At 46.2% G+C, this 19216-nt stretch overlaps 1 protein-coding gene across 3 annotated transcripts; it reads left to right on the top strand.

The window, feature by feature from the left end:
- The first annotated feature begins 7178 nt into the window (after positions 1 to 7178).
- Positions 7179 to 18940, top strand: LOC123135553 (ATP-dependent helicase BRM). 3 transcript variants are annotated; one of them, XM_044554662.1, is made up of 15 exons: positions 7831 to 8004; positions 8156 to 9484; positions 9628 to 10947; positions 11591 to 11706; positions 11960 to 12047; positions 12169 to 12255; positions 12390 to 12482; positions 12568 to 12651; positions 13319 to 13522; positions 13713 to 13955; positions 14072 to 15610; positions 15711 to 15909; positions 15994 to 16205; positions 17016 to 17264; positions 17929 to 18940. In XM_044554662.1, exons 1-15 carry the CDS (start codon positions 7846 to 7848, stop codon positions 18586 to 18588), a joined length of 6582 nt encoding a protein of 2193 aa, XP_044410597.1. In that variant the 5' UTR covers positions 7831 to 7845; the 3' UTR covers positions 18589 to 18940. The 3 variants fall into 3 exon arrangements, with proteins under 3 accessions (XP_044410596.1, XP_044410597.1, XP_044410595.1); XM_044554661.1 differs by lacking the exon at positions 7831 to 8004 and adding an exon at positions 7179 to 7518 and having other exon boundaries at positions 15711 to 16205; XM_044554660.1 differs by having other exon boundaries at positions 15711 to 16205.
- The last annotated feature ends 276 nt before the right edge of the window (positions 18941 to 19216 follow it).

The raw sequence follows: 19216 nt of genomic DNA, 5'->3' as shown, positions 1-19216 counted from the left end.
CTGTGACAATCAAACTGTGATCACGAAAGTGAGCAGCTCAAAGGATAACATGAAGTCATCAAGACACGTTCAGAGAAGGTTAAAGTCTGTCAGGAAATGAGAAACTTCGGAGTTATTGCATTGGATTATATCCAAACGTCTAAAAATCTGGCAGATCCTTTTACTAAGGGTCTATCACGTAATGTGATAGATAATGCATCGAGGGAGATGGGTATGAGACCCACAATATGAGTCGTTCACAGTGGTAACCTATTCTTTGTGATCAGAGATCCCGTGAATTAGGTGTGGAAGACAAGCTGTTGGTCAACCGGGAGGAGAGTATCCTTACTGTTAAAAATACCACTCCATGAAGATGCAATACTCTCCTAATCTGCATGGCAGGTTGATGTATATCTTAATGTGTTCTAAGTGGCTCTTTGAAGCAGAGATGTTGTCCTGCTGAACATCTTTTGAAGAACGCACCTATATGAGTCTGATTGTTAAACGTCGCAATCTATGAGAGTAGGGTTCTCTCTAGTAAACTCATGAAAGGTCTCGGAGTATGAAGCATAAGCTCCACCCGCGGGGAAGACCCACGGTAGCCACGTATCGATCAAGGCTTTATGTGAAGCTAGATTTGCAGAAAACTTGCAGTTCAAGGCCCAGTCCACTGTTCAAGTTGCTTACTAGTGTAGCATAGAGTTCTAGGTGGGAGTTCAACTTAACAGTCTCCACTGCAGTACCGGTATATAAAACAGTGTTTTGGAACCAAAGGCAAATTTTGTGTGCCTCTGGGATCTGGTGGGGGATTGCTGGAATTTTGTCTATTATGGGCCAGCCCAATAGCAGTTTCAGAAATTCCTAATAAGTCCTAGAGGCTCACGCAACCCATTCGTGCAAGGCAAGAGGTGGAACTAAAGTTTAGTCCCACATTGCTAGTTTAGAGGGAGTTGGATCTCTTTATAAGGGAAGTTCTTTCCCCACATGTATGAGCATGAGAACAAGAGGGACATCCACGCGCGCTCCTCCTCCGCCGCCCGCCTCGTCGCGCCGCGCCGCGCCGCGGGAATGAGCTGAGCCGATGTCTAAATTTTTGCCACGCACGATGGGTATACGAAAGGTACAAAAGCTGAAACGTTTTTGTGATAGTGGAGTTTGAATGCGAACGGTGCAGCCCTTCGGTTGCTGGCTGTTCGCTTCATCTTCGTCTCTTCGTTTCACCTTCCGTCGCTGCCCTCTCGCCTCCTTCTCTTGCGCCTATAAAAGGGAGATCGCTCCTCTCGGAGTGACGCACCAAAACTTCTCCTTCCTCTCGCCACCAGGTTCCAATCTCTGCGTTGCTGCTGTCTTCCTCATCCCGGCTTGCGGCGTGCACCGCGAGTCGGGACAGTAGGTCTCCAAAACCGCACCTTTTTGAGTCCTGTGCGGGAGAAGGGTGATAATGTTTTTGGGGAGCGCTTCGCGCGACTACTGATTTCTTCGTCACGGACGCCCCGGACTCCGACGACTACTTCCCCGACGACGACTTCTTCCCCGACGTCCACGACCTCCTCGACGACATGGCTGGCGAGGACACCGACCCCAAGTCCAACGCTTCTGCTGCTGCTGCCCCGTACGTGTTCGTCCCCTTTCTATTAGAGGTTCTGCTACAGTTCCTTGTTCTAGTATTTGCCCTAGATATGTTACACTTTATTTTATATATGCAACTTCCTATACTGTCTGCTCAAGATATGTTTAGTTACGGTTCATATATGAAGATGTTGTTTACGTTCTCTTTGTCAAATCGCATGATTTGTTTTATCACTGCCACACTAGTCATACTTTATCTAGTATTTCTGTTAATAAAATCACTCGGTAAATTGCTCATATTTCCAACAGTTATTTCCATATACTTTGGTAAACCTGTGAGTGTTGATTATCTACCAGTGGCGAGATTTTTGCTACCAAACAAAAATCATTATGCTCTTAATTCTATTTGCGCTTGTACTCCGTGGTGCACTTGAAAAACTAAAAAAATACCATGTTTTCAATACCGTTGTTCGGTCTAAGATCAGACTTGTGTGGTGGCTAATCTAGATGACGGCAAATCCCGTTCAAGAATGGTGCCTTGGAGAAACGGGAGAGTTTTATACAAACGCTCTCTGCAGTGATAAAGCGCCTCAAGGCTTGATGAGGTCGAATGAATGCTCGAGACTGGCATTGAAGGTGCAAGTATTAGTCGAACGCTCCTTAAGGAATTCTCCTTGTCGGATGCGGTGGACTGTTGTCTTCCCCTCCCCGACATGATCACCAATGTTTTTAATTTCAGTTTTCATCCATGATTATTTATTCATTTAGTAAACATGATTCCTTTTTGGGAGAAACATTCAATCTATTCATCTTACTCATGTCGGTACAACAAACACCAAAAAAAAAATTACATTCAGAATCGTAGACTAGATATCGATGACTACAAGCATTGAAGTGAGACGGAGGCGTGCCGACGTCGTCGCCCCTCACTCGTTGGAGCCTTCATGCTAAGTCCCCATAGGACCAACGCGTCAGAATGGCAACCGCCACCGATGAAGGGAAGCTTAGATCAAAAGGATCACAATTCTACAATTTTGTGCCAAAAACCACTAATTTTGAGGCTAATTTTTTGCAAAAAACACTAGTCGCCAGCTTAGAACGTTTTGAGCACGATTATGATAGGAGGGTCCCGCTAGACAGGGCGACGTGGCACAATATAACAGATCACAAATAGAAAAAATAGCATGGACTAAACTGTAAAAGGACCGAAGAGGATAAGGTTCGTGCAGTAAACAAAAAAAACCTGGCATCGTCTTCCTGCTGCCCAGCCGCCGAGCTCGGCCCCAGCATGCACATCCGGTCTGCTCTCAGCGTCCAGCCGCGCCTCCGACGTCCACCGGCGAGTACCCGGACCCGTCGCTGCCTCCAAGTCCTTCGCCGCCCGTCGCTGCCTCCAAGTCCTTCGTCGCAGACCCATCGCTGCGCGCCGCCGCCGCCCCGCAGGTTCCGCGGTGGCTGCGTGTCAACCACGGAGTTCAACGCCTCCACGCACAAAAGCTTGTCGGCGCCAAGTCCTTCCGCAAGGAGCTCGTTTCCTCCACCTCCCCCTCGCTCCCTGGCGTCGGCGCCGGCCTCCCAATCCCCGCTCCTTGGCCCGCGTTGGCGTGGTGACTGGTGAGGGAGGGCGCCTCACCCCGGCCGGAGCTCAAGCCGCCGCCGCCCTTGCTGCTCACCTGCATTGGCGCTGGCGAGGTGACGGGGAGGCACACCGGATGGAGCAGCCGCTGCGCAGGCCATGTACGGGCGCGAGTAGCCATGCCCGACGCATGGGCGCGAGCAGTAGTGGCGTCGGCCACGCTCATCGTCCATCCCGACCTCACGCCACGTTTCCCCCGGCTCTCAATGGTGCAGCCCGGAGAGGAAGTGGCCAGCGGCGTCCACCACCGGACCAGTGGGAGACGTAGGTCACGGAGGACCTGATTGCTTATTTTTCAGGGGTCCTTTTGCAAATCACGAATGTATCAGGGTGTAATTAGGTTTTTTTTTCTTTGCCACGTCGCCCTGTCCAGTGGGACCTCCCTGTCATAATCGTGCTCAAAACCTCCTAAGCCGACGACTAGTGTTTTTTGCAAGAAATTAGCCTCGGAATTAGTGGTTTTCGGCACAAAACTGTAGAATTGTGATTTCTGCAAACCTAGCCTTCAATGTCGATGTTTTCTGTAATTCACTCATCTAAAGACACATGAATAAAAACGAACAAAGACCGGATCCGAGAAGATACATCAAAGACAAGCACCGGCCAATTCCCATGAGATCCGCCGGAAACAGACCACACGCCCTCCAACGATGATAGGGAAAATATCACGTGGAACAAACAATGCCAAACACGATACAAACGAGGGCAAAAATATGATGTAATAGCACGAAGACGTTGGTGTAGCACGAAGACGAGTTTTTTTACGGGGCAATCTGACAGACAGGTGAGCTGGCACGGGAACCGAACGATTTGTACCAGTAGTACGTGCGTGCTATACTCTGCTGCGGCCGCAATCACAAGAGCAGCTGCTTCTGCCGCTGCTGCCGCCTGCCCTGCCGGACTCGTTGACCAGCGACGCGATCGTGGCCAGTGGGACTGCCGAGGCCAGAGAGACAACGGCCAAGAAACCCGGCGGCCGGCGGCCATTAATTGGCCGTCTCTCGCTCCCTCTGTCGGTCTCGCCATGCTCCGTCTGCCCGGGCGAGGAGACGAGACACGCGTCGCACGCCTGCGCTTCCACCAGTAGCGCCGGCCGTGCACCTCATTTGGGCTCGTGACCGCATGCATGTATGGCCACAACATGCGTGCGTCCAAAACATGCACGATCGCCCGATGGGGATCGGGCGCCGTTGCACATACTATTAATGTTTTTCAATATATATATACTCCGTCCGGCCCGTAACATAAAAACGTTTTTGACACTAGCGAGTAGGTACTAATATATAAACGGAAAAAGGCACCATGGATTGTGTGCAATGCTATGCAAATTTATGCAAACGGCCAAAAGTTTTGAGCGCGGCACTGATATTTCTCTCGGCATTCCAATCCAAATGACGCTCCTGTGACTCGTACCCGATTAGCCACCTACGCACCCTCCGTTCCACATTGTAAGACGCTTTTTGATATTAGTGTAGTATCAAAAAGCGTCTTACATTATGGGACGGAGGGAATAGTTGACAACTCGAGAGTAACACGCGGCAGCAACCGAACAGTAAAGCTCATCATGTAAAATAAGATTGAAACATTACATTTCACGACAAGGAGGCCACGCTGGCCTTTCAATAATTCCTTTCACACTATATAAATCCTCCCACCTCCTTTACAGTACACTTGCCGTGCCTTGCCACGATTGCTTGATCAAAAGTTTACCCATCCGAGTAGCACAACAATGACTTCTAGCTTTAAGACAATGCTGCACAAATTAAAGCTCTTACCTAACATTAGTTGTCTTCTTTTTAAGGACATTGCTCATACACAAATATGAACGCACATGTCGTGGTCGAAAATCCAAGCCATTACACAAATATGAACTCACACACCATTGTCCAGATTCTAAACCAAGGTTGTCGATAACAAAGGTTAGAGTTGGTCCTAGTTTGGCTTTGACATATCAGTTGCCAGACTACAGGTGGATACATGACACGATGGCACATGCAATATACTCCCTTTCGTCCCATAATGTAAGACGTTTTTAGTGTTAAAAAACGTCTTACATCATGGGACGGAGGGAGTATTTTTTAATTGAGAATCATGCAATGAAATGACATAACTATAAGTTCCAACCTTTAAGAAGACACTCACACATCACATTTCACTGCATTATTTGAGGGGTCTACACTTGTCTATCAATAATTCATTTCCACACTCTATACTCCCGCACACGCATTGTGCCTTGCCACAATTGGTTGATCACAAGTTAAGCACCGGGGTAATATCCCAGTAAGGCCTAACTTTTATAGGAAGTTGCACACCCCAAATTTCCTACCTAACATTAACCGTATACCACAAGGATATATTCACAGAATTAGGGAACCATATTTTGTTGTATGAATTCTCAACTAACGCCGCAAATACAATGTCGAAATTGGTCCTATCACATTTTGGGTAACAAACAATGATTGATACACAACATACTATCGAATAATTTTTTTCATTATGATTCATGGCAAGTACTCCCTCCGTCCCAAAATAAGTGGCTCAAGTTTGTACTAACTTTGTTCTAAATTTAGTACAAAGTTGAGTCACTTATTTTGGGATGGAGGGAATAGTTTATTGTGGAATTTACATCATCGAGTGATTCCTGGCTTCAATATGGAATTGATCAAAAAAATTGTATAATAGTTCACATATACCAATTTTGAGAATATATAACCATGAATCAATGGATAGACAAGCGGAGTCTCCTCGAACAACTTCAATATGGTGATATGTAAATCCCTATATAAATAATTGCTTCCTTGCTTAATTAAGCGCAATGTTATGCCTTTGCATAATTGCCTTGTAAAAAAATTACACATTTTAATAACCTAAAAATAATCTCTTCCATAAGAAGAGGTGTATATTTGACAACAAGAAGGCTACATTCGTCTGTTAGTCAATCCTTGCGTACTATATCCTCCCACCTTCTTGATAGCACACATATTGCGCGTTATCATAAATTGGTTGATCAAAAGTTAACCACCTAGGTACCATGCCAATAAGTCCTAACTTTAAGATGAAAGTTACACACATAAATTTTTTACTTAACACTAGTTGTTTTCCTAGGACCTATTCATACATAAATATAAAATATATACATCACACACAACAATCCAAAATCCAAACTAAGTTTGCAGATAGCAGCTGCCAGCGTTGATCCTAGCTCGGCTCTGGCACATTGGATATCTAACACTATGTGGCTCTGGCATATTGGATATCTAACACTATGTGATATACGACGTCATGGCCGATGCAAAACAATTTCTCAATCACACACAACAATCCAAATTCCAAACTAAGGCTGCAGATATCAACTGCCAGAGTAGATCCTAGCCTGGCTCTGGCATATTGGGCATCCAACATTACGTGATATACAACGTCATGACCGACACAAAACAATTTCTCAATCAACAATCATACACTAAAATGGTCTAACGACAAACTATAACCTCGAGAAGAGACCCAAACCTCGCATTTCCTTATTCACGATGTTATTTGAGGGGCCCACACCTGTCTATCAATAAAGTAATTGCCACACCCGCATCATATACCCCACCTCATTGTTAGCGCACCTATGGCGCCTTACCACATTTGCTTGACCACAAGCTAATCACGGGGTAAACATGCCAATAAATTTCAACTTTAGCAGGAAATTGCGCACATTGAATTTCCTGCCCGACATTAACTGTATTCCACAGAAAGCAAGCGTAGATCCATACATAACATTTCGCAAATAGCAAATGTCGAAGCCGGTCCTTGCGCATCTCGGATATCAGACACCGGTCGGTGCAGGGCGGCACTGTCGAGGAACCAGCCCCGTAACGCAAATACATCAAACCCGGGGGGCCTTGGTGCATATTTCGTGCCTACGGTTGTTTCACATAAAAGCCCTCCCCTTTCCCCGAATTTGCCATCCGTCACTCCCAGCCAGCGCTCTATATCCCGACGCTCCCCCCACACATTAAAAAAAGGAGAGAAAAATCCGCCGGCCGGACGCCAAGGTTAGGTCTTGACCGCCCCACCGGAACCCCCCGCAGCCCCTCGCCGGCGGCCGTCCGCGGCGGCGATCCGACCCCGCGCCCCCCCGCGCGGCCCCCCACGACCCAGATCTCGCCGAGGACGCATGAGGCAGCCCCGAATCGGCCAGATCTAGGAGCTTCCGTCCCGTCATGCAGCCCGGCGGGGCGCCCTCCGGCAGCTCGCCGGCCTCGTCGCCGCGGCCGGAGCAGCCGCCCGCGCCGTCGCAGCAGCAGCAGCAGCAGCAGGCGCAGCACCTAGGGTTCGCCAGGAATCAGGTGAGCAGCCGGCCTTGGTGCTCTCTCTGCCCCGACCTCGGCGGCAGGGCAGGGGGTTGGAATTTATTTTTCTGGCGGTGGGTTTGTCTCCGCGGGCAGTAGACGCCGCCATTGGTGGGGAAACGTGCCCTCTGCGCGCGTGCGGTCGTTGGGATCTGGCAGGAAAAAAAGCGGCGCCTTTATTGGGGCCGGCTTCTCCTGCCCGGCCGCAACGGTAGCGAGCCACTGCCAGTGGAGTGCGAGCGCGTGCCGTGGGTGCGTGTCCTGTCCCCATCCGCCCGAGCTCCCCCATTCGTGGGGTTCAGCGCGGCTTCGGCTTGCAGTTCCATGCGTCTTGCGTCTCCGGTCCAGGCTTCTCCGGCGACGACGGGGTCCCGTGCGTCTGGAATTTGTGCTTCTTGGTTTCTTGCTGGGTTTGGGACTGTTGCGCGTTCAGTCTTGGGATTGTTCTCGGGCCGATCTGGATTGACCCTCCTGTTCCTCTCGGTGATCGAACTGAATTTGCGTTTGTTTCTGAAGAATGTTCAGAATTTTCATGTCGGCGATGCGATTCTCCGACTGGGGGTTTTGAGTTCTCCCTTTGCCTTGATTTCTGCGGGTTTGTGATTTCTGAACGGGTTGCCTTGTGTTATTGCAGGCGATGATGCAGCAGCAGCAGCAGCAGCAATCCTACCAGGCCGGCATGCCGCATGGTATGATGGGTGGAGGGGGCGGCTTCCCCCAGTCCTCGGGCCCGATGGGGCCGTTCCAGGGCCAGAGGGGCCTGCCCCAGCCCGGTGGACCGCAGGGCCTGGTTGTGGGCCAGCAGTACAGCCAGAGCACAATGCAGCAGCAGCAGGCGTACATGCAGTTTCTGATGCAGCAGCAGAAGTCGCATGGGATGCAACTCCAGCAGCAGCAGCAGCAGCAGCAGCAGGCCAAGATGAATATGGCAGGACCGTCCACAAGGGACCAGGATGCGGCTGCCAACCCCGCCAAGATGCAGGAGCTCATGTCCCTTCAGGCCCAGGCCCAGGCCCAGGCTCAGGCTCAGGCCCAGGCCCAGGCGCAGGCGCAGGCGCAGATGCTTAAGAGGCAATCCGAGCATCTTCAGCAGGCGGAGAAGCAGCCGGAGCAGGGGCAGCGGGCCGGTAGCGAGCAAAGGAGCGCTGACATGAGGCCTCCTGTGCCACCACAAGGAATCCCTGGGCAGCAGATGTCATCAGCTGGTATGGTGAGGCCGATGCAGCCAATGCAAGGTCAAGTGGGCATGGCCAGCATGGGTGGTATCCCGTTGCAAGCTATCCATGCCTGGGCAAAGGAGCAGAAAATCGATCTGTCTGATCCTGCAAATGCAAGTCTCATTTCTCAAATCATACCTATCTGGCAGTCCAGGATGGCTGCCATGCAGAAGCAGAACACGACAAACATGGCTGCACAGCAGCAACAGCAACAGCAGCAGCAGCAGCAGCAGCAACAGCAGCAGAATCAGCAAATGCTTCCTAGGCAGGCGAACAGTGATGCCCCAGTAAATGGGAATAATCCTGGTCAGGCTCCATTGAAGCCCCGGCAGCCTCCCCTGCCTAGTTCTTCTGTGTCTGCTGGAGCAGAGACAAAGATGGCGAATCCAAGCAACTTGCAGATGCAGCAGCAGTTTTCTGCCCAAAGTTCAAATGAGAGGGCTGTGAGGCCGCCCATGACAATGGGCAACGCCGGGCAAATGATGCATATGACCCAAAGTTCTGTACACGGGAATAAGATTTCTGAGCAGCCCAATCCAAAGAATACCCTTGCGAGTTCAGAAGCGATGCAGCTGCAGTATGCAAGACAGTTGCAGCAGGCTAATCGAGCTACCGCCCCTACAGCAACTCCTGGTGAAACAGGAGGATCACAGGCCCCAACTCAAGGTGGTCGGCCGAATTCGAATTTCACAAAACATCAACTTCATGTACTTAAAGCTCAAATATTAGCTTTTCGGCGTCTGAAGGTACAAGAAAGCTAAATTTGGATGTGTCTTGTGCTCATGCATTTTTTTTTCTCACGAGTTCCAGTATAGTACAATTTTACTCTGGCTTAAGCTGATCAATCTCATACTGCTGCAATTCTTATTTCTCTTTTGTTGCATCGCAGCGTGGTGACCGTACGCTCCCACCGGAAGTTCTTGAATTAATCATGTCTCCTCCGCCACTGCCGGACTCGCAGACACAGCTGGTCTCTGGACCTCCAGTAATACCCAATCGTGAAAGGGCTGCTTCAGTCAATGCTGATGAACAAGGAAGGCCCATGGAGAGTGGTGATAAAGCTCCTGAAAAACCTCTATTGTTGAAGGGACCCTCTTTACCAAAGGCGGAGGTTTCTGCTTCGGAAGAGAAAACTGGTTCTGCAAGTGGGCCCATGCAAGTGAAGGAAGTTCCGCCCAAGGAGCCTCTTAGAATTTTACCAGTTTCTGCACCTGAACAAAGTAACACTGCTCCCATTAAATCTGAGCAGGAACCAGAAAGGGGTGCCCAGCGAACACCTGGGAGAAGTGATTACAGTGGTGAAAGGGGAAAATCTGTACCGACCGATAGTGGCTCGGCAGATGCTGAGCAGGCAAAAAGAGCTGCCTCTACAAGTAGCGCACCATCTCCAAGGGATGTTCCCAGAAAATATCATGGTCCATTATTTGATTTCCCGTCCTTTACTAGGAAACATGATTCCATGCCCCCTGCAAATTACAACGGTAGTTTGGCACTTGGTTATGACATGAAAGATTTGTTGGCTCAGGAAGGCATGATGGTTCTTGGCAAGAAACGAGAGGATAACTTGAAAAAGATTAGCGGCTTGCTTTCAATTAATCTAGAGAGGAAAAGGATCCGGCCAGATCTTGTTTTGAGGCTACAGATTGAAGAAAAAAAGCTGAAACTCCTAGAGCGTCAGGCTCGCATGAGGGATGAAGTTGAAGAGGTGCAACAAGAAATAATGGCGATGCCTGATAGGATATACAGGAAGTTTGTCAAGCAATGCGAGCGTCAACGCGTCGAGCTTATAAGGCAAGTTCAGCAGATGCAAAAGGCCTCGAGAGAGAAGCAGCTGAAATCCATTTTCCAATGGCGCAAGAAGCTTTTGGAAGCACATTGGGCTATTCGTGATGCACGAATAACTCGTAACAGAGGGGTGGCCAAGTACCATGAAAGGATGTTGAGGGAATTCTCAAAGAAGAAGGATGATGATCGAAGCAAAAGAATGGAGGCACTAAAAAACAATGATGTGGAACGATATCGTCAAATACTATTGGAACAACAAACTAGTGTTCCTGGTGACGCAGCTCAAAGATACAATGTTCTATCTTCGTTCTTATCCCAGACTGAAGAGTACCTTTATAAACTCGGTGGGAAAATTACTGCTACCAAGAATCAGCAACAAGTAGAAGAGGCAGCAAATGCTGCAGCAGCAGCTGCACGGGCACAGGTATTATGACATTCTTTTCTTTTGAAAATGAAATTAGCTTTTTTTGCCACCTTTGGTTTCTTAGGTTGTCGGATTCTATAGACAGTATCACATCTATTTCAACTGTTTAAAACCATTTGTATAAAAGTGGTTGGTGGTGGCACATGCTCATTAACTATGTACTCTGGGAAATTCCCGCCAAACAGAAGGTGCTTAATTTTCTTCAACTCTCTTCTCCCATGGCTGCCCAAGTGCCCATTGGCCATCGGGCTACTAGATTGCTCGCCGAGTAACCAGAAGACAGATTACAAAACTGTACTGGATGAGTCAACGATTTCAGACTCAACCATTGTTTCTTGCTAATTAAAAAAAAAGTTTAATGACCAGAAAACTGGAACTAACTGCAGTGCTGTTCAACTTCCAAAGCAAAACAAATTTAGCATGCGCCCTTTATTTACCTTTCATCGATTATTATTGAAGGGGCAAAGGCCAATAATCTGTATTCTTTGTGTGTAACTATACTGGAGTATATTGCATTAGCAAAGAAGTCGGGTATAATTGTACTCCAATGCACCGCACATCCACCACAGGCTGCAGTCTTTACTCTTTATTTAGGTCCCCAGTGACTATTCTTGTAAATAATGAGTTTGCTGATGTTTAACAGGGTCTTTCTGAAGAAGAAGTGAAGGCTGCTGCACAATGTGCTGGCCAGGAGGTTATGATAAGAAACACATTCTCGGAGATGAATGCACCAAGGGAGGAAAATGCATCTGTTAACAAGTAAGTAATTAACTAATGAGAATGTGGTTCTATTGGAATGTTCTCTTGACCCACTATATTTGTTTCAGAGAGCACTATAAATTAAATTTATGTATGCTACTGACTTCTGAGTAAATTTCACATACAATTGTTCTCTAATTTGGAACCAACAATTGTTCTGTTTCACATCTGGGATAAAGTTTGTGCAGATCAACAAGGTCTGCAAAATGTACCTTTTAGACTGAACAAACTTTGACCTGTTTTATTCTTATAGGTACTACATGTTAGCTCATGCTGTGAGTGAAAAAGTAACAAAGCAGCCCTCACTTTTGAGATTAGGAACTTTAAGGGACTACCAACTGGTATCATTTCCCTTCAACTCAACTACTTGTCTTTAATACTAATGTTAATAATGTTAATATTGTTGTGACCTGTCAGTCTGTCACAATTTGTTTTTACAATTTTGTTTTGCTGGTTGTCCAGGTGGGCCTTCAGTGGATGCTTTCACTCTACAATAACAAATTGAATGGCATTTTGGCTGATGAGATGGGTCTTGGCAAGACTGTACAGGTGTGCCTTTCTTGCTGTGTTCCACCTGCTGGATTTTAGTTATTTCACCATGTCTTCGGATTGCTCCACTCTTCCTTCAATGCCATGCTGCTAGGATTGACATTTCATGGTTGTTCACCTTTTTGCTTAAACAGGTTATGGCATTGATTGCATACTTGATGGAGTTTAAAGGGAACTATGGACCACATCTCATAATAGTGCCAAATGCTGTCTTGGTCAATTGGAAGGTGCCTTTTTTCCCGTATCAGTTTTGTGATACAAAAATTAGCTTAGAAGCATAAGTTTTAACTTAATTTTCTGTTCTTGGTTCAGAGTGAACTGCTAAATTGGTTACCATCCGCATCTTGCATCTTTTATGTTGGTGCAAAGGATCAAAGGCAAAAGTTGTTCTCTCAAGTAAGTTGCTACATCTGTACTTATTATGCTTTAGCACTCAAAGATTCTGATGCATATTGCCTTTTAGATATATTTTGTTGTAAGCAAAGACAATCATCTTCTAACATGCATAACAGTCCTAGCTATGCTGTTTGCTGAACAATATTCTAACAGCGGGAAAACATAAACCATTCATCATCTTATTTAGAAACGATCTGCTTACTGATTACTATCGTCGGTTCAGGCTTTCACCTTATGCGTCAAGGCTTGACTTCTATTATAGTATTTTGTTTGCTCTAAAATTAATTCTGTACGCTTGGTTTTACTATAAATGGGGAAAGTGACCTACAAGAAATGGGTTACTGGCACGTACAAACTTCTTCACCAAACTGTACTGCATCCATATATATGCAAGACACAGAGTCATCATTGCACATGCCTTGGTTTTATTGAGTAAATGAAACTCTGTAGCACATTGTGGTTTTTGTTTTTCATACCAGTGAAGCTACGCTTCAGGTGCATGGGTACTGTTATATTATGTCCCTGTTTATACCTGAACAGGGTTTAATATGTTTTTTTCCCATAGATAAGCTTATTTGGCGGCAAATGTATGTGAATTTCATTATTGATTTAGCTTTTGTTGAAATATTTGCTTCTGAACCTTTTTTTCTCGGATTTCATCTTGCAGGAGGTTTTGGCTGTCAAATTTAATGTTCTTGTGACAACATATGAATTCGTTATGTTTGATCGTTCTAAGCTTTCAAGAATTGACTGGAAGTACATTATAATTGATGAGGCCCAACGAATGAAGGACAGAGAGTCAGTCTTGGCCCGTGATCTTGATCGCTATCGTTGCCAGCGACGTCTCCTTCTCACTGGCACTCCTCTACAGGCAAGCCCAATAAATGTTTACCGATTATTCAACTAATGCTGATATAGGCATATAGCCATACACTGTGATATGTTGACGGAGCCTCAGTTTCTGGAAGTTCCTTTTCTCTTGTATGCCATGGTATTTGTTTTACCGGATGGTTATTGTTTATAATTGATTGTTATTTAATACATTCTTACAATTTTTTCAGAATGATCTCAAGGAGCTTTGGTCCCTTCTAAACTTGTTGCTTCCAGAAGTGTTTGACAACCGCAAGGCATTTCAAGATTGGTTCTCAAAGCCTTTTCAGAGGGATGCTCCTACACCTAACGAAGAAGATGATTGGTTGGAGACCGAGAAGAAAGTGATTATTATTCACAGGCTTCATCAAATTTTGGAACCTTTTATGCTACGTAGGCGTGTTGAAGATGTTGAAGGTTCACTTCCACGGAAGGTACCATAATTATGCCCTTGTCATTCTATGTACAAGTTTTGAAGTTAAATTGCTTTTTTGTTGGTAACTTGGTTCTTTAAACTCACAGCTTTGTTTACTTGGCATGCAATGTGCAGGACTCTATTGTTTTGAGGTGCAAAATGTCTGCCATTCAAGGTGCTATATATGATTGGATCAAATCCACTGGCACCATTAGAGTCGATCCGGAAGATGAGAAAATACGTATCCAAAGAAATCCAATGTACCAGGCCAAGACATATAAGAATCTCCAAAACAAATGCATGGAACTGAGGAAAGTCTGCAACCATCCTTTGCTCTCATATCCCTTTATGAATTACTACGGGAAGGATTTTATTATCAGATCTTGTGGGAAGTTGTGGAATCTTGATAGGATTTTAATCAAGCTTCATAGATCTGGTCACCGTGTTCTCCTCTTTAGCACTATGACAAAACTTCTTGACATCCTGGAGGACTATTTGCAATGGAGGCAACTTGCTTACAGGCGAATTGATGGAACAACTAGCTTGGAGGACCGTGAATCAGCAATTGTTGATTTTAATAGGCCTGGTTCTGAGTGTTTTATATTCTTGCTTAGTATCCGTGCTGCTGGTAGAGGTCTGAATCTTCAGAGTGCAGACACTGTTGTAATTTATGACCCCGATCCCAATCCACAAAATGAAGAACAAGCTGTTGCAAGGGCCCATCGTATAGGGCAGACTAGGGAGGTAAAGGTTATTTACATGGAGGCTGTTGTTGATAACATCTCAAGTTATCACAAAGAGGATGAATTGAGGAACGGAGGAAGTGGAGATCTGGAGGATGACCTTGCTGGAAAGGACAGATACATGGGTTCAATCGAAAGTCTCATCCGCAATAATATCCAACAGTACAAAATTGATATGGCAGATGAAGTCATTAATGCTGGTCGTTTTGATCAAAGAACGACCCATGAGGAAAGGCGCATGACCTTGGAGACCCTGCTGCATGATGAAGAGAGGTATCAAGAAAGTCTTCATGATGTTCCTTCGCTGCAGGAAGTTAATCGCATGATTGCTCGGACTGAAGAGGAAGTCGAGCTCTTTGATCAGATGGATGAAGAATTCGATTGGACAGGAGATATGATGAAGCATAATCAGGTTCCAAAGTGGCTCCGTGTTGGCTCTACAGATGTTGACTGTGTTGTGGCGAGCTTAACCAAAAAGCCTGCCAGAAATGCATCTGGCAGTGCTCCTGACAATGGTGACAAACTCGAGAAAAGAAGGGGGAGACCCACGGGGTCTGGTAAGTACTCTATCTACAGGGAGTATGAAGATGAAGATGATGAGGAGTCTGAAGAAGATGATGAAGAGAGGAATACACCATCTCACCCTGAAGAAGAAGCAGGAGAATCTGAAGAGGAAGAGGAAAATGATGATTCAGTACCCGATGATGATAACAAAGATCAATCGGAGGAAGAAGAGCCTAACAACGATGATGGGTACGATCTTCAACAAGGGACAGGAAGTGGAAAAGGTCACAAGTCTGAAGAAGCTGGCTCTACAGGATCTTCATCTGGAAGCAGGAGATTACCACCACCCGCCCCTTCCTCATCTTTGAAGAAGTTGCGGTCTCTATCTGCATTAGATTCCCGCCCAGGCACTTTTTCAAAAAGAACTGTATGTTTGAGACCTGGCACTTATTTCTCTCTGCTTTCTCTTTCTATTTCTGCATGAGAAGTTAACTGTACAATTATTCTTTTTACTGATGAATTTACAGTCAGATGACTTGGAGGACGGAGAGATTGCATTATCAGGGGACTCACATATGGATCTACAGCAATCAGGAAGCTGGAACCATGACCGGGATGATGGTGAGGATGAACAGGTCCTGCAGCCAAAAATAAAACGCAAAAGGAGTCTCCGAACTCGTCCAAGACCTAGCACCGATAAACAGGAAGATAGATCTGGTGCAGATGGTACCTTCCCCCAACGTGGTGCTCGCCTTTTATTCCCAGGAGATGGTGATTATGATTCACAGCAAGATGCCCATGCTCTTGCAGATCCTACTTCCAGGCAGCAAGACACAGTTCATCCGATAGTGAAGCAGAAGCGTAACATGCCATCTGGAAAGGCCTCTCCTGCTTCTAGGGCAGGGAAGTCCACCCACTTGTCTGGGTCTGCCGAGGGATCTGCTGAACACTCTAAGCAGAATTGGAGCAACAAGGTCATCAGTTCTGCTGGCACAAAGATGTCTGACAGCATGCAAAGAAAGGTTAGCAAAAAACCTTTTTTTTTTTGTATTCCTAAGATGGTTTCCCTGTTGAAAGTACTCATTGCCTCTTCTGTAAAAACATACTGGACAACCACGAGAACTTTTGTATTTTACTTTATTGCATCTTTAGCAAATGTGGTGATGGGGGCATGTTTGGATCTCACCAGGGCCAACATTAGATCAGGGCACCAGGGTTAGCAACGGTAGCTGTTAGATCCGTTTCTTTTGGAAAAACATGAATATGGCATTTGCTTAATGTCCCACACTATGTTTATTTCAAAGTCACAATCATGTTTATTTTGAAGTCACAATCATGTTTATTTCAAACAGTCACAATCATGTTTTATGACAGAAACATGATAATATGCAATGAAAACAAACATTGCCCCGTGAGAGCCAATTTGGGCTCTCCTGAGTCCTTCCCATGTTTGCTCGGTAAGCAAGATTTTGGAGGCCTACGATCACGTCACCTTGGTAGGAAATGCTAGATAAACATTTGCGTGGGTTAGCAAGAGAACCAGACACGCCATTTGGTTCGCATGACAGTTGTAACAACGGAGTTTATGGTCTCTGGAAATGAGGTGTTTCATTGCCAGTATCTTCATTAATATTGGGATGAGATCTCTGCAAATAAGAAATTAGCACTACTGTTCTGTTTTGTACATATGGCGTTTATCACAGAGCAGAATGATGTTGAGTTATCAGGAACATGTGATCGCTTCTGTTTGGCTTTTACTCGTGTTGTTTGGCCTTCCAGAAATCAGCTTTTGATTGCTGGGTTATGATTTATCTCATCTTTGATGACTGCAGTGCAAGAATGTAATAAGCAAGCTTTGGAGGAGAATTGGCAAAGAGGGACACCAAAAGATACCCAACATAGCTTCTTGGTGGCGAAGGAATGAAAATTCTTCATCCAAAGGTGTGGCTGGAAGCACCCTCGACCTACAGAAAATCGAATTGCGAGTTGACGGATTAGAGTATGGCAGCGTAGCTGAGTTCATAGCGGACATGCAACAGATGTTGAAGAGTGTGGTTCAACATTTTGGCTACAGACACGAGGTAATATATAGCATTAGACTAGGCCTCCCTTTTGCCTTTTGTACCGATGTTGTATTAATCTTATGAGCACTATGTTACTTTGTTCCTGAAACATGCCCCACGAGTCAAGAAACATTGTCCATGATCAGACCACCTTTAAGTTGAGAATATCCAGCTTTTATATCTCTGAAGAGCTAACATTAACTTGATACATGATGTGTCTGCAATAAGTATATGATATGGATTCATAATACTAACTGCACACATGAATGGATAATATGAACGGTCTGTCTGTGATTGTTGTCAATTTACTCAGACCAACGTCCAAACAACCGTCAGAATAAGCGGAAGTAGAGGCAACTTAGGAAATTCAAATTCGTCTTATTAGTTAGCTGAGTATCCATCTTTTTATAGATATATGGGTCAACTGAAGTAGTACTTGCACCGTGGCCTCGTAAGTTAGCTGATTATTCATCTTAGTAGTTGTAGTTGGACTACTACTGGTTGGTCTTTTTATTACTGAAAACTAATATTATGGCGATTATAGAACGATATGTCACCACATACTTTTGCTAGTCATAGTTCTGTAAACGTGTAGTTACAATACATCTTGCAATCTTTGCCCAGTTAATCATGATGTGTGTGCTTGGTGTAATAGAATCTTAATTTGCTCATGGAAATGCAGGTCCGGGTAGAAGCTGAGATTCTCCACAACCTATTCTTCAACATAATGAAGATCGCCTTCCCAGACTCTGACTTCCAAGAGATGAAGGACTCGCTGTCGTTTTCGAATCCCGGAGGTGGTGCAAGCGGCACGGCTGTCCCATCAGCAAAGCACCTGGCTTCAGGCCTGAAGCGCCGGTCCGCCACCACTGAAGCGGAGCAGCATGGTCCCGGCAGCGGCAAGCACAGCAGCCATCACGCGTCGGCCGGCGAGGCTCCTAGCCGGGCCAAACCCGACAGGGACTCGAGGCATTCAGGACCAGGAAGCAGGGACCAGAGCCTCGACAGCCCAGGGCTGCCGCTGCACCCTGGCGACCTGTTCATCGCCAAGAAGAAGAGGCAAGACCGGGCTCGGTCCAGCATCGGGTCGCCCTCCAGCTCAGGCCCCCGAGGACCGCTCTCCCCGACCAGCACCGGCCGGTTGGGCCCGGTGCCGTCGCCCAGAGGCGCGAGGACGCCGTTCCAGAGGGACTCTCACCCGTCCCAGCAGTCCATGCCCGGGTGGGGCGCGCACTCGGACCGCGGGGGGAGCTCGCCGCCCGGCATCGGGGACATCCACTGGGCCAAGCCCGCCAAGCGGCAGCGGACCGACACCAGCAAGAGGCGGCCGAGCCACTTGTGACGCGACAATACACATTCTCCATGCATCATCATCGCCGCCATGCGTCGCGGACTTACTGCCATGAGAAGAAGGGAGTGCTGTGTGGGTTAGGAATATTTTCTTGCTGTATGTTGGGCATTTGTTTGCTTACTGTAAAGAGGAACACTTCCTTTAATAGCCTTTGTTATGTGGTAGTAGGTGGTTTAGTGGTGCAACCAGAGGATGCATATGTGTTCTCCATGTGAAAGGGACAGTGATAATGGAAATGAGCTGGTGTTTAGTTAATAATCAGTTAGTAATTATCATCTGTTGTATGTTTCCGTAAGCAAAGTTGTTACCAGGACCTGATAAATTAATTAACGGCGCTTTCCTACATGCTGCATCGTGTTCCGCTTTCCCAGAAAAACAAACAGTTATTGAACTGTTAGATTATTATCAGTGGGTTTAAATAGGACCCTGTTTACATCCCTAATGCGCTCCCTCTGTTTTTACTTGCTATGCCTGTTAGTTTTGTCTCGAGTCAAAATTTATAAAATCTGACCAAGTTTCTGTAAAACAATATGAACATTTTACAACATGTATATATGATGTGAAATATGTTCAATGATGAATGTAATGATATTTATTTGTTATTATAGATGTTAATATT

Source organism: Triticum aestivum, chromosome 6B (genome assembly GCF_018294505.1).
Source record: "Triticum aestivum cultivar Chinese Spring chromosome 6B, IWGSC CS RefSeq v2.1, whole genome shotgun sequence".
NCBI classification, from domain to species: Eukaryota; Viridiplantae; Streptophyta; class Magnoliopsida; order Poales; family Poaceae; genus Triticum; species Triticum aestivum.
Note: the sequence above shows the minus strand (reverse complement) of the source record. Positions and strands in the feature narration are given on the sequence as shown.

What these genes read in the sequence shown, in the direction of transcription:
- LOC123135553 (XM_044554660.1), top strand. Translation starts at nt 7,846, where the DNA reads ATGCGTCTTGCGTCTCCGGTCCAGGCTTCTCCGGCGACGACGGGGTCC. An exon ending in GGCAAAAGTTGTTCTCTCAA is followed by an intron (nt 12,652 to 13,318) that starts GTAAGTTGCTAC and finishes TTCATCTTGCAG; the next exon opens with GAGGTTTTGGCTGTCAAATT. An exon ending in TCACTGGCACTCCTCTACAG is followed by an intron (nt 13,523 to 13,712) that starts GCAAGCCCAATA and finishes CAATTTTTTCAG; the next exon opens with AATGATCTCAAGGAGCTTTG.